This window comes from Triplophysa rosa, unplaced genomic scaffold (genome assembly GCF_024868665.1).
Source record: "Triplophysa rosa unplaced genomic scaffold, Trosa_1v2 scaffold124_ERROPOS303670, whole genome shotgun sequence".
Classification (NCBI taxonomy): Eukaryota; Metazoa; Chordata; class Actinopteri; order Cypriniformes; family Nemacheilidae; genus Triplophysa; species Triplophysa rosa.
Window position 1 is genome coordinate 32,669 of NW_026634123.1, and position 15,370 is coordinate 48,038.

Below are 15,370 nucleotides of genomic sequence, written 5' to 3' on the forward strand. Positions count from 1 at the left end.
TGTTAACCTTTGCAAAAACTACTGAGTCAGGGATTAAAACAAATTTTTGGTCTCAACATGACAAAACCGTGAGTGTTCTAAACATTCAAAGAGCTCTAGACAGAGCTCTGGCGTCATTTCTCCGCCCTCTTCGTAAATATTCAGGAACCGAATGCCCTGCGTCCCCTTGCGTAATGACGCAGCGCGACAAATGCGGATCCCGATTGCTGCAAACGCTTGTCAGTATGACGAAGATTGGCACCAAGGTAAGCTGTCACTCAAATTCGTCTTTTCCGTTCCCTATCAATCAAACGGTCCGAACGACACACAGAAATGCCTGGAGCTGAAAGAAAGCGAGTGTAGTTAGGGGCTCATGGGAGTTGCATAGGACAGTCGAGTCAGTTCTCATTTAAATATCTTTAAAAGAAAAAAATGTCCGCTTTTTATGTGACAGGAGGTCCCAGTAGCCAGTACTAGCAAGGGCGAACGCTGAGTAAAGGCCCGATCTTAACGGCCCCTTGTCTCCTTTTTTCAGCGCTGTCGCTCAGGCCAAGCGAGCCATAGAAAACAGACTCTGCTCTAGATTAGACATTTGTGGTTGCTTTTAAAAAATGACTAATGTTTATATTTTCAGGCGAAATTACGAAAATTTTCAATTGCATTTGAAACCATGTTTACATCTGGATTGTACAATAAAATAAACTTGAATAATTAGATTGTAATGAAATCCTGTGTTGCGGTTGGCTGCTAACAGGACGCGCTGTGTGCTGCCCGTGTTTGCTAACTGGCTAGTTAGTGCACTAGCTAACCACGACTCGTTCTTCAGAGGTTATCATGGCTTTTTCGGCTTTAACACCCGCTGCTACACATTTGTAAATGCCCAGTGTACATCAGGCAGTGTGTTTATTTATACGGGACTAACAATATTTAGCAAAGTTTGGTTAAAGCTGGCTAAACGAACAGATAACCGCGAACTTGCTTAACCGCATAGTTTTTTTGTTTTAACCGTTCGCTTTAACAAGGGTAACGTATAGCTGTGCTTACGCTAATGTGTCGTCCGTGTTTATTTTATTTAAAAGTTACACAATATTATCAGATGCATCCGAGATCGGGCCCCGTGTCCTTGTCGAAAATGACCGTAATTTTGCATATATCTAAAATTATATTATAAAACATGTTTGGAAGCACGTATGAGTTTAATTTGAAATTCACAAGCAGACAAATAACAAAGTGCTGGTTCCCACTAACAGATCGGATGTGTGAGAGTGAGACGCTAGCGGGTGGGTGGTTGTTGTAAAACCTGGGAATGGCGTATAGTGCTCCAGTACATAACACCGCATTTCCATATCAAAACACCCGGTTGTATTATGTTTTATATAGGATGCCTTTTCCTTTTAGGTGTGAATGCATAAAACGTACTCAAATGTATCACGCAATAAATAGAGTAGAAAAAGTAGGGTAAAAAATCAAAATGGGACTTTTGTGAATTTAAGTCTGTCTGCAATCCTAAAAGTTTACAAAAACATTGTAGTTGATCTCCACATTTTAAATATACTGTATTTGGGGAAGTGGACCAAATTGATTGTTAGGCCCTGCCTAGGGCATACACAATTTTTTGTCTAATTGATGAGAATATTCCTTACCAATTAAAAGGACCTTCCACTGACTGGAAAATTATACTATTTCATACACAAAGACAATTGCTTTTTTATTTTAATAAAGAGAGAAGTTGAAATTTCTGAACTTTATGCTGCCTTTTTCCTATAAAACAAAAGGTGTATATTCAAGGATATCATGACCACTAAGCTCACATCTTTTTACTCAAACAATGCAAATGTTTTTATGGGGATTTTTTGATGTTTACAGTCCCAGTACGCATTCACTTTGTCAGATAACGACTTGAAAGTACATAATGATTTCATTTTGGGGCGAACTGTGGTTTTACCTGTTGATTTAATATATTCTACGTGTGTGTGCTGTTATTTTTAGGTCAGTTCCTTCTCCCCGCTCATATAATGCCCCAGTGTTGGCAGTGGCCACTTTGAATATGATGGCTACCCAGTCAGCGTCCTTAGAGCAATATCAAGAGGGAGACCAGCAGGTGGGCATGATATATTTAACAGCAGTTTAACAAAAAACACCAAACAAAGTACTTCTGTGTTTATGTAGTCTGTATGCCCAGGTTTCAGAGACGAGGCTTAAAACCTTAGTCCCAGACTAAAATAAATTTTGAGCTGTCTCAACTGAAAATAACTTGCCCTGACATATCTTAAAATATATCAGTGCCATTGTTTTGTCTCAAGATACACATCAGTAATGTTTTTTTCAAATGCATTTTAATAAAAGTGACTTAAATAGCCTAAATTAACTAAGGCATAGTCCTGGCTTAGGCTAAGCCTTGTCTATGAAACCGGGCCTATAAGTACAAGACAAGTTAACAAAAACAAACAACACAAGCAAATGTTATGTGGCCAAACTTAGCTTCCGACAGACCTCTGTAACTGTTAAGTAGTTTTAATGTAATTTAATACAATAAAATAATATAAATTAATATGAATATAAATTAAATATAAAATAAATTGTTATATTACTAGCCACTAGCAAGGCCGATAACCAAACACAGACCGGAAGTTAACTTCGGGCCAGGTGTGTGTATTCGATGAAACTGTCTTTATGCTGTTGAATATTTACAGTGTTTGCAAGACAGCACTTTATACACTAGATATTCTTCTAACATGCTGGTTAGGGGTTTGTTCTAAATTTCTAACTTTAAGTATTAAACATCTGAAGTTTATTCAGCCCTAAATATTTCACATAATATTAACATATTATTTACTATTAAAACAATCAGAATATTCAGCCTCAGGTGAGCTTTGTTTTTTTTTTGTGGCAGATTTGTTTTGTGAATGAAAGTTTAAATGGCTTAACCTTCAGAATATATTTGCATGGTAAATGAAATTACATATTTAGAAAAACTTAGAAAATTAGAAAAACAGGGCAAGAAAAATCATCATTGACTCCACACACCCAGCACACAAACTTTTTGAACTGTTGCCCTCTGGCCGGCGCTTTAGAGCACCTAACACCAGGACTTCCAGACACAGAATCAGCTTCTTCCCTCAGGCAATCTCCCTCCTAAACAGATAACTGCTCCTTAAGAGCAATATTCCACTTCCACTACTCCTATAGTGTGCACTATAGTGCCTTATTATATCTACATTTTATTCATACATGTATATAACACTACCTCCACTTACTACATTATCCATTTGCACAAGTGTACATACAATCTGTTAATATGTATATTCTACTATATACTACCCTGTACAATGTCTCTTATATGTTATTATCCCCCATTTTCTGTAAAATAGTCTTTATTTTATATATGCATATTTTAGAATCTTTTAGACGTTAAATCTTATTATATTTGTATTGTCATTGTGTTGAATGTCTGTACTAGAAGCTTCCAACACCAAAGAAAATTCCTTGCGTGTGCAAGCACACTTGGCAATAAAGCTCTTCTGATTCTGATATTTTTAAAATTGCAATGTAATTGTTCAGATTTTTTGTTGTTGTCCATCATCTATTTAACCAAGTTTTCACACTACGGTGAGTCTTATGAGAACAGAAAAATGCTGTCTTGCAAAATTTTTTCCTGAAAACATTAGGCCATGAACACACTTGACGTCTTTTTTGACAAGAAAAAGTTGACGAGCGCTTTTTTAGTAAAAAGAAAAGCTGGCAGCGTTTGCATAAAGGCAGCTCAGCACACGGGATTCATATAGGCAGAGTAATGGAAGTCTATTTGAATTATAAACAGAGACCATCTTTGCAAAAACCAACCACATATTTTAAAACTACAGTACTAATTGCTAGAAATGCAATCAAAAATTATTAAAGGTGAAAAATAAACTTTAATTCATATAAAAATATGTTCAAAGCAGCGCTTCGGCCGCCATTTTATTTTTTAGAGAAGGATCCTGCTCGACCAATCACCTTCCTCGCATGTTGTTATGGAAACGACAGGTTTCGCTACTCGCTTGTCATTGGTAAGCTGTCAAAAACGATGCTTGACGTAGGGCGTATTCTTCAGAAAATTTGAATTTTTTTCTACTTAAAAAGGTGCTCGCCGGAGCTGCAGAAAAAGATGCCGGCGGTGGCGTTTAAAAAAGCGCTCGTGACTTTTTTGGAAAACACGGTTTACTCCATAGGATTATGATGTAAAACAAACGCTGACAGCTTCAAAAAAGAAGTCAAGTGTGAACACGGCCTTATACAGTACATGATACAGTTTAACAAAGATGACATGACATTATCCCAGCAGTACCTTTTATACTTAAGGTTAAACCTAACAATAATAATTATAAGGGTACACAATAAAATATGTTTATAATAAAGTTTGTTTAGATAAAGTTAACCAAGCTAAAACTTAATTTGGCCTGTCAAATAAATCAACAGAATTTGTACATAAACTGAAAGTATCATTATTTAGACTTTGTCTTCCATGTGTCATTAGTTTGTATTGTCTCTGCACTGTTATGCAACTAGGCTGTGGTTTTCATTAACAATTTGGACATTCTTAAACAGTACATGGTCTTTATTGTCATTTTCTAAGATGTCTACTGTTTGCCTCCTTTAATTTTCAACCATTTTGATCTTGCCATGAAAATATCATTTGATGTTGAAAATCTCACTGCATTAGATGCAGGTGATGGACCAGTCAGACAGTAACCCTGAAGAGGGTTTTGCCAATGGAAACATAGGAACATCAAACAGCCCTGCATCTACTGAACCACAGACGCAAATGGATGCTGACAAAGCCTCTATATATAGGTGACATGATTGTTGTCATAATTTACATGCAGGCTAATAAATGAAATTTATAAAGTCGATTGTATTGTATATTATATATATTAGAATTGCATTATATTACATTGTGTTGGATCTGCAAGATGTTCACTGAACAAACGTCATCTCTTACATATGGTTCCTTTTTTAAATGCAGACATCCCCTTTTCCCTCTGCTGGCTCTGCTGTTTGAAAAGTGTGAGCAGTCTACTCAGGGCGCTGACTGTGCATCTTCTGCAAGTTTTGACGTGGACATTCAGAACTTTGTACGCATTCAGGAGAAAGAGGGCAAGGCCTTCTTTAGTGAAGACCCTGAACTTGATAGCTTGGTAGGAGTCTTGCCCAGATGCTGTTGGAATAGTTTTTGTGGTGGTTTTAATTTCTAGATCTACCATTTTGGCATCAACACTCATGTTGCTGTTTTTATCTTCGTAGATGGTCAAGGCCATCCAGGTGCTGAGGATTCATCTATTAGAGCTGGAGAAAGTTAGTGACCTGTGCAAGGACTTCTGCAGTCGTTACATTACCTGCCTCAAGACCAAGATGAACAGCGAGACACTGCTGAGTGGAGAGCAAGGCAGCCCGTACTCTCCGACCCATGACCAGGTAGACACTTACCACACTAATTTTTCACTTTTTACAAATAGGGTACAATTTGGACATCTATTCCCAATGCAAGGCATGCAAATGTTATGAACAAACTCAAGTAGAAGGCAGTTAAACCAACACAATGCTTGAGAATTTAATACATACACGTACATACATACAAATACAGTATCTTAAAAAAATATAAATCTAAACTTTCGCAGGATATGTAGACATTCATGAATAAGCTCATGTGCATTGGCTTCTATTCACTTTGTTAGCATTGTGCTCATATTATTACAATAAATCAAATTTAAATTTTACAACAAATTGCCTGTTTTATAATTTTCATATTATGATTTGTGTTGTCACATTAAAACCTTTCTTTAGTCAATTTCTAATGTCATCTATGCACATAAATGTGTACAAAAATTGGCAATTGTGCCAATTCATTGATGGCCACTACAGGATTAGGTGTGTAACCTTTAGTTTATTTTTGCAGATGTCCAGCTCTTTCTCAGGCACCTTTAGTCCACAGGGCATTGTGGTGCCTACATCAGGCCATCAACAGGGCAATGTTACCATGGCAACAGTCAATCCATCACAGGGGGTGATGGGTACGTTTCATTTCAAAAACTTGTTTTTTCTAACCATCTTACTGGTTGCAGAGTTTCTCTCATTCTGGTAATATCCACGTTTCATGCAGGTAACGCACTATATCAGCCAGTAACAGTCGTCACACCACAGGGGAAAGTTGTGACACAAGCCATCTCACCTGGAACGATACATATTCAGAACTCACAGGTTTGCATTATTGCACACACTACACACAACCTTTTCAGACACAGATCACAAGCACATTCACTCACCGTGTTTCTCTATGGCAGCTTCAACTTCAGCTCAATCAGGACTTGAGTTTCTTTGGTGTTGATGACAGCTCACCTAAAAACAAACGCGGTGTTCTTCCCAAACAAGCTACCAATGTCATGCGCTCCTGGCTTTTCCAGCACATTGCAGTGAGGAGACTAACTCATTTTCAACTGACAAAGTGCACTGTTTTGATTTACCCGGTGTATTTCATGAACAAATTTTAACTGTCTTCATCTAGCATCCCTATCCTACTGAAGAAGAGAAGAAACAGATTGCAACTCAAACTAACCTGACTTTACTGCAAGTTAATAATTGGTAAGTTAATCTGACAGTAAAGCAATGTAGACGAATGACTGTGATGTAAAAATCATTCACACATAGACGTCTTCAGCTGTCTAATGCATGCACAGTTACCTTCTAAATCTAAAGCATTCTATGTGTTAGAGAAACGCCAGAGGGTGAATAGTTTGGAATGCTCTACATAGCCATCAGCTTTGTGCATCATACAAAAAAATGCTCATTTTTATGACACTGGATCTGTGCTTTAGGTTCATCAATGCCCGTAGACGGATCTTGCAGCCAATGCTGGATGCCAGCTGCTCAGAAACGCCCAAAACAAAGAAGAAAACTGCTCAGAGTCGCCCCCTACACCGCTTCTGGTCGGACTCCATCGCCTCTTCTGGAACCCAACAGCATCTAACAATGCCAGATGGTATTGCCTCTACATAATGTGTTATAATTAGATATGTACAAATTTATTGGCCGTCAGTGTTGAAACATGATTATGTAGAATCAAAATATTGAATTCTCAAAAGTGGAATATTGTCGACGTTGTATGCAGGTAGTTTGGTTACAGTTGGGATGAACGTAGATGGCTTCCAAGCGCTTTCATCAGATGGTGCAACTCTTGCCATGCAACAGGTTATGATGGGAAATCACAGCGAGGACGAATCGGAAGAAAGCGACAATGAAGAAGGCGACACAGATTTGTCATCTGCCAACATGACTGGGTTGGGTTTAGATGTTACTGACTAAGCTACGTGGATTGCAGAACACACACTGCATGCTTGCATAGATTTTCAGCCAAGCTGATACTTGTGCACTACAAAAAAAACATTTAGAGTACTGTATGTGGGCTTTTTACAATACACAAACACACATGAACAGTTTACAGACAGCACAATGTCACGCAAGGGTGTGGTGTGTGTGCATTATAGCGCCTGTTTTTATTGCATAGCTGTGCAGGTAAGTGCACTTTTAGGTATGAGATACACTTTGTGAAAATAGACAGAAAATGCAAGTAAACACACTGAGGCAAGTTTTAAACTCCTTTAGTATTTGTTTTCTGTATTAACTAAGTTGAATGCCAAGATTTGAGAGTTTGTGCTGGTTTGTGCTGGTTTTATTCACACTGCATGCTAATGTTTGTTCACTACTATTGAGAGCATCTGCAAGACAGAGTCTGAGGACAAAAGAGATTCTTATTTTTATATATGAGCATTGTATAAACAAAGTGGGTTTTTTTTCTTTTTTGTTAGTTTGTGTTTTATAAGGAATATTTATGTACAGAAACATAGCTATGTGCCCTACTTTCAAGGGATGATTTAAATTTTTTAGGAAAAAGGGAAAAAAAGATGTTGGACTTAAAAAACATTTTTAATATTTAAATTGGTTTTAACACACTTACAAAATTGCCTTACATCTTTTGTAAAACTATTACACTAATAAGCACAGAAAGCCTAATGCATTGACTATATTCAGTAATGAGTTGTAGTATCTTCCAGTTTATCGTCCTAGCTGAATATGTTTCTTCGTTTCAGAGGGGGCTCTTTGTTTTCGCTCTAGGACAATGTATATTTGATCTAACACACATAATGCTTCCAAAATCAAACAGATCTGTTAAAAATGCTTTGGAATGAAAGGTGGCATAAAATGTCTTTTTTAAGGTCAAGTTGCCACAACACTGTACATTCTCTGTTGCTTTTTGAGAATTGTTTAAGGACGGTAGAAGTACAGTAGTGTTTCATATTAAAAAGTTTTGCAACATTGAAAATACATGGATTTTCTTTGCATCAATGGGGGCTTTTTGTCTCTGTATTTATTATGTATTTTAAGTATATTATCACTTCTTTGTCTGTGAAAATACTCAAGTGTAATTAATCATGACACATCAGAAGAAAGTTTGGCAGGTTATTATACTTTAAACAAAAGCAAGTACTGTAGCGGGTTGGCATAAGACTACTTACAGCAAATAAAATATTTTCCAGTTTGAATGCACATGACAATTTCTGTCTCGCATGTAATTACAGAATTTATTTATTTATGTGTATTTAAAAATTAAACATAATTGTTTAATCATTAATCATAGCTGGTAGTTGCAGGAGTTATCATTTCTTCTCTCTGTAGGAAAAAAGAAAGTTATTAGTTTCCAGTTTAACTGTTGTTTGATTTTTTTAAACCACAGGGGGGCACTGATATATCAAATAACTTCACATGATACACATGAATCACATGATAAGACTTGTGACCATCACATCACAATGAACGTTCTTTCATAAAAACACAAGTAGGCCCATTAATTGTACATGTGACTACTTGGTTTCCTTCGGATCAACCACATTCATTTCTGCTCTCATATTTAGATTCACAATCATTATCCTGACCTCCATCTGCATACGTATCCAAGTTAGGGACTGTGTGATGCGTGTGTAAACGCCAGGTTTGTTCTTTTCTGCGCACCCTTGGCCCCAGCTCGTGGCCCCTACTAATTTCCAGATAGAGGAATCCTCGCAAGCCAGCGGACCACCGCTGTCACCCTATCACCCACAATTAATACTATTATTAAGGAAAACAATCACAGAATTTCAGGGGCATTTTCCTCTGCTAAATCCGTAGTTTTTTACCTGGCAGGAGTCTGTTCCTCCCTCTAGGTACCCCGCACATATCATGTCTGGTGATATGTAACCTTGGTAAACATCCGGCTGAGTGCAGGCCTTAGTGGAGATCAGTGGTACTGTTGCTGAATGCATAGACACACTAGCTTCACCTAGATTACAGAAAACATAACCTGTAACTGTATCTAGTCTGATAAGGTCAGGGATATTGATAAATTGTACATTGTAAATACACTCTAAGTCTTCCAAATGTACTTATACCCTCTTTTTCTCATCCTCTGCAGACTCACCCCCATCCTCAGTGGCTCCCCAACCTGAGATCCAGCACATCTTGCCATCTTCAAATTCCTCGCCAAAGTTTGGCAGACAGATAGGCTCGACAAAACCTCAGAAAAAAGGGGTACACCATTTTATCAAATTAGCCTTTTCATTACAGTTGATGCTAAACGGGAATAAGATCATAACAAGAATGTCACAAAGAAGAAAGAAAATATGCCCAGTTATGTCACATGCAGGTTATTACACTTAAATAAACACCAACACCAAATGTCCTTCTGTTGAAGATACCATTGAAGTTGAGAGGCTGCTCCAGTTTAAGCATAGCAATGTCATAGTCCAAGCCTTTGGGTCTATAGCGACTGTGATATATGATCTTCTCCACTGAAAGGGCCTTTGCACCATTCACTGGCTGTTCTATTAATCCCACATACACTGACCAAAAAGTAGGAAATGCGAACCTGAAAAAAGACACGTTATGATCACTTCTATTAAACTTTCTGAAAATGTATTTTGAATGGACATTATAAACTCACCCGTACACACAATGTGCAGCAGTCAGCATCCAGTAAGATGATACAATGGAGCCTCCACACAGGTGCTCATTTTTAAAGTGTAAACTGACCTGCCATGGAAACTGGCCCTCAATTGACAGATTTCCACCAACTATACGAGCACTGAACTGAGGTCTGGAACCACATGCTTTGGATGTACACAATAATGAGGAGAGCGAAATAAAACAAAAGGGTTTGCAGATATAACACTGGTATGACCTTTTTATTCACAAAGCTTTAAGTTTATCATATGGACAGCGTGAGTTCTAAAATTTCTAACAGCAAATTACCTTCTTACCTAAACACTTCAGTGTTATTACCCTCCCCAAACTGCACTGGGATTTACTAGGAAAAAAGAATGCAGCAAAATTATATGGATGCTTGATAAATGCTATACAGACAGGTCTCTATATGCAAGTGTTAATTCTATTTGACTTTGAGACTTTGCAGGCTCACACTAAAGTACCATGCTGATGTTTAAAGTGCTTAAAATATTTCATGTGAAATAATAAGATGCAGTTGGGGCTTTAATGCACCTTAAGCTATTGGCAAAAGAACAGAGGCCTGCTTTGGGGGATTTGTGCACAAAAATCTCTTCAAAGTTAAAATATTATGCAAAAGATTTGATCTGTTTTATTGTGAAAAGAAAGTATAACACAGAAACTCTCAGGAAGGCCTATGCTGTTTTAAGTGAATATCTAAGTGCTGTACAATTTTTTTGCATTCTACAGTATACTTTCATAAGTTGGAGTTTAAAACATCCAAGCCGGTGTATGTAGTTGCTAAGGATACCTGGAAGGTTTGTGACAAACTGCTACCTTGCAAGTGTAGCCAGGCATTGCTTTTGCTATGGTTTTCTGGGTACCTGTTTGGGTGATGCTACGGTGTTCTGGTTCTATACTAGCCATTGAAACTGACCCCCATGTCTCTATCATATTTAGACACTTGGATTTAAAGGTTCCTCTAATGTTAAACGGATCTTTTGTCATATAGTAATGTAAGTATAGTAATGTCTAAAGAAAATACCCTAAACTAGAATTATGAAATGTTCCATCACACCTGATATTAGTTATGCTGTGTATCTTGATGACCTGCTTGGTATTTGTGTAGTTCAGACTTATTGACACAAGGTTTATTTGGAAGTCCTGCTCAATAGAAGACAGAGGACGGGACTTTGACTCCACATATCTGTCAGAGAGGGGGGAAATAAAAACAAACCTAAAGGAACAGTTCACCCCAAAATGAAAATTCTATCATCATTTACTTATCCTGAAGTTGTTCCAAACCTGTATGAATTACTTTGTTCTGCTGAACACAACCAATATTTGGAAGAATGTTCAATTCTGGAACATCATTGCATACCATAGTAGGAAAAGGTGCCCCAGAACTGTTTGCTTTCCTAAATTCTTCAAAATATTTCATTGTGTGTTCGTCAGAACAAAAAATATACAATAAAATATACAATAAAAAACATTCTACTATGGTAGTAGTGAATGATGTCCCAGAACTGAAAATCGCTAACATTTTTACAAATATCTTTGTGTTCAACAGACAGAAATTTATTTTTTGGGTGAACTATCCCTTCAAAATCTGATTTTATATTATAACACAATCATGGTTGTAGTATGCAATGCAAAACAAAAATATGTTCCCATATGTCCCTAGTATTTTACAAATGTTCACATGTTTTTATTCAATGAATAAACTAGAAAAGGACTGTTTGTCAATAAATACTTTGATGTTGGCCTGATAAAACTAAAAAAGCTTAAAAAGCTGTTGACTTAAGACAGACAGAGTGGAATAAGAATCTGGAATATATGTCATGCCAACACACCAGAGAATTTTTAGATGAAACGCGTATCCAGGCTGATATAAAAATACATGGGACTGTCAACAGATGGCAAGTTTAAAGTTTGTACAGACCTTTTATACAAGTACCACCTAAAAAATCTGTAGATTTTAACACAAGGTGTGCCATATTTATTTAAAAATTCCTGAAAGAGGTGAGCTTTGTGTCCACACGTAAAGATTTAGATGGATTCTGACATTCTCACTACGTGTGTAGTTGAGGGCGTGACAAAAAGTTCACACCAAGACATGACCGTATTCAGTACCTGGAATAGCCGAGCTGTTTGCAAGCAGAGAGGGAAAGATCAGAGTCCCAGCCATCAGCACAAACAGTTCTCCAGACCCCATCAGTAAGCACCTGAAGTACAGAGCTCTTACCACTCAAACGCACTGCATGACACACACGCACGCACACACACACACACACGCACGCACGCACGCACAGCACGCACACACACACACACACACACACACACGTTAGTTTTATAACAACAGTATTCAAGAACAGTAATGTATGGATATTTTCTTAACTTACCACAGCTGAGCTCATCTTCTCCATGTTCACAGTCTACATAGCCATCACACTGCGCAGACATGCTGACGCATCCAGAGGAACCACACCGAAACTTTCCCATACAACTCAATCCCACTAATGACAGAAAAATTTGACATTATGTGGGATAGGCAATAATGATAATTATATGCATTCATTTTACTGCACAAAGCCCATTAATACACAACAATGGAAAAATAAAAAAGTAAAGCCTTACGCTAATCATTTTAAATGCATAATGACTCAATGAATTTAAGATGTTGATGATTACTGCACTATATAATAATGACCGTACATCACCTATTGACATACTTTAGGAAGATGACTCAATAAAATGAGGTCTCGGTTTGTATTTGTCATCCAGAGTTGCAGACATCATTTGCACAATTTAGGGTTGTGCAATCTAATAAAGTTTAATCTGGTAATTATTCAGCACAGTTGTGTCGGTTGGTCTTTGCTACAGTTGTGTGAAGTCTTGCACTTTATACTTACCTCCCAGTCCAACGGCAAGCACAAAGATGAGGACGAGAAGTACACATGCCCCAATAAGTATTTCCATCCGACGTGCAAACAGACTTCCACGCAGTGTTTTCTCCTCAGCTAGATTGTTAGAGAAGAAAAGTCATAGCATAAATGTTTGCTTGAAAACAAACTTTTTAAACACGGCCTTTTTAAATCGGATTCCTCCATCATCACTTTCATCACTATGACATTTATGTACAACAACAACAACAAAAAAGTTACACACAGGGCCGGCCCAAGTGTGCCCCCAATACAATCGACTATTGTCAATGTTTGATTATTTGCATGCACACTTTAAATCTAACACACCTAATGTCATAAATGTCATAAAAACAAAAACACATAGCCTAAACCTTGCATTACAAGTGTATTGTGATTGCCAAAACATTTGAAAATTACAATTTTAGGTGAACAGTTGTGTAACTTACACAAATCCATGAGTCATACTTTTTTAATTCATATTTTTGTAGGTTGAAGTAATTGAGGTTGAGGTGGAGCCAGTGTAAAATAGTATAAAATATGAGAAAATTGCTGAACATGTCTGAAAATGTACCTGTAGCAAAGGGTTGGACTTTGGTAACTGGCATTGAGGAGCTGGGCTGGGTCGAGGCATTGATTTGGGTTTCTGATGTGTCTTCAAAAGCTGGTTTGACAATGTTGCTGTCAGGTGCAGTACTGGCACTTGGACAGTCAAGAGGACTGACTTTGAGCGTGTTTGGTGTATCGATAGCAGGAATGTCATCCTCTGTTACAGAGACTACCTCTATTCTCTCGGAAACAATGTGCTCCGCTGTCCCCTGTAAGAAAGCGTGGATTCTCAAGACTGATTCAGCATGTATGAGTGTTCTGTACATAAAGCATCACTGTGCTAGGCTGATGGCAATATGCTCAGCATGACATGCCCTTATTTTCAAAATTCAAAAAGGGAACAACACATTGTAAGAGAAATATCCAGATATTATTATTACTTGTTCACTATTTAATAATGTTTGGCTATGATGATGATGTCATTTGAAAACTTTTCAGTCGTAGCAGAAGTATATTTTGGATTATTTATGTATCCTAAATTTGATTTATTTACAAAAAAAAAACATTTGAGACCCAGTGATTTAAATACTCAAAAATTGTTGAAGCTGTCATCAGAATCAAACCCACAGGTATGAAAATTACGATATTACGAGCACACATTAAAGAGTTACTCCATGGCCTCACCTGTGAATCTATATGGGTGCTCTCTGTGTTGGGTATGGATTCTCCATTTACATCAGCCTCAACCTCAACACCTGTGGTAGACTCCAACTCCTCTAAATTTGCCATTTCTTACTTCATACATTCATATTAAAAACTCTTAAATATATACTTTCAGATTTAGATTTATCTGCAGAAAGAGATAAAAGGAAAAAAGAACAGTTTACAAAACAATGGAGAAGGAAGCAGTAATACTGAATACTGAAAAGCATGGTGGACAGAACACAAGGATACAAATGTACAAAAGTCTAATTTACCCAATTGAGTTATAAAATCCATTTGGTCCGATTAGCTTGAAACATTTCAGTTTTCTGTAGAACATTTTTGGTCTTCATTGGTCTCCTTCACACAGACACAGACACAGACACTTTGTGATAAAGTGGGACACCTGAGCAGGGGAGCACTGAGAAGTTGTGTCATTGTGAGACGAGATCGGGTGACCCCATCATCTCCCTGAACACAAGCTCATGTTACAGAAGCCTGTTGCCCTGATCAAATGCAGGGGGACACAAATAAAGACATGGCTTTGTAAATAATTAATTGTGATATATTTAAAATGTTCATGAAATAAACTGTGATTATGATATTTTAGGACCATTTGGTCTAGAAATGGACCATCAAAGTGTAGCATTGAGTGTGGTTTTATTAAATATTTTAGTTATGGTTCATTTTTAGTAATTGATGGAATTAATTGCTGCATCTGTTTAAATAAATGAAATATATGCAGTACTTAAATCTGAACAGTAAATGTTGACAGATAAAAGAAAAAGTGAGTTTGCCCATATAAACTGCACACAGAGACTTAAATATGTATTTATATAAAGATTCAAAGTTATATACATCTCGTCAACTTTAAATATTGGTAAGACTTGGTAAGATAATGGTGAAGTTTAAAAAGAGTCAGTAAGCCTAAGGGTTTGACCTTTGACATTAGCCTGGTGGTTTGCCAAGTGCTGGGGTTTTGAAGATGTTCTGGGAAAATCTATCTGGCCACATTTACTCACAGGATCACAGGAACTCTACTCTTTTGGAATTCCTAGAATTCTAAAATTCAGGGTAGCATAGAAGGGGTTACCGGGGTTCCTCAAGGATCTGTGATTAGACCGATCATATTTTTTCCATTTATACAGCATACTTAGGTCCAAACTCACGGCTTCTTGCTTCACTGCTGACAACTTGCCAGTTTTCTTTTT

The 15,370-nt window shown here is 37.3% G+C and overlaps 2 protein-coding genes across 4 annotated transcripts; one reads left to right on the plus strand and one right to left on the minus strand.

Moving 5' to 3' along the window:
* Positions 1-113: 113 nt before the first annotated feature.
* On the plus strand, positions 114-8,335 carry pknox1.1 (pbx/knotted 1 homeobox 1.1). Of its 3 annotated transcripts, none has more exons than XM_057326739.1 (11): positions 114-245; positions 1,969-2,080; positions 4,682-4,812; positions 4,985-5,156; positions 5,263-5,433; positions 5,915-6,029; positions 6,119-6,216; positions 6,300-6,428; positions 6,521-6,597; positions 6,831-6,994; positions 7,124-8,335. In XM_057326739.1, the coding sequence occupies exons 2-11, from the start codon at positions 2,027-2,029 to the stop codon at positions 7,315-7,317; spliced, it is 1,305 nt and encodes a 434-aa protein (XP_057182722.1). In that variant the 5' UTR covers positions 114-245; positions 1,969-2,026; the 3' UTR covers positions 7,318-8,335. The 3 variants fall into 3 exon arrangements, with proteins under 3 accessions (XP_057182722.1, XP_057182723.1, XP_057182721.1); XM_057326740.1 differs by lacking the exon at positions 114-245 and adding an exon at positions 281-376; XM_057326738.1 differs by lacking the exon at positions 114-245 and having other exon boundaries at positions 288-2,080.
* A 125-nt stretch (positions 8,336-8,460) lies between these two features.
* On the minus strand, positions 8,461-14,749 carry tmprss3a (transmembrane serine protease 3a). Its single transcript, XM_057326741.1, has 14 exons — positions 14,435-14,749; positions 14,142-14,307; positions 13,483-13,726; positions 12,900-13,007; positions 12,390-12,503; positions 12,121-12,244; positions 11,066-11,194; positions 10,305-10,351; positions 9,989-10,154; positions 9,744-9,913; positions 9,467-9,562; positions 9,186-9,328; positions 8,946-9,098; positions 8,461-8,682 (listed from the first exon to the last, which is right to left on the minus strand). Exons 2-14 carry the CDS (start codon positions 14,244-14,246, stop codon positions 8,641-8,643), a joined length of 1,641 nt encoding a protein of 546 aa, XP_057182724.1. The 5' UTR covers positions 14,247-14,307; positions 14,435-14,749; the 3' UTR covers positions 8,461-8,640.
* Positions 14,750-15,370: the final 621 nt, after the last annotated feature.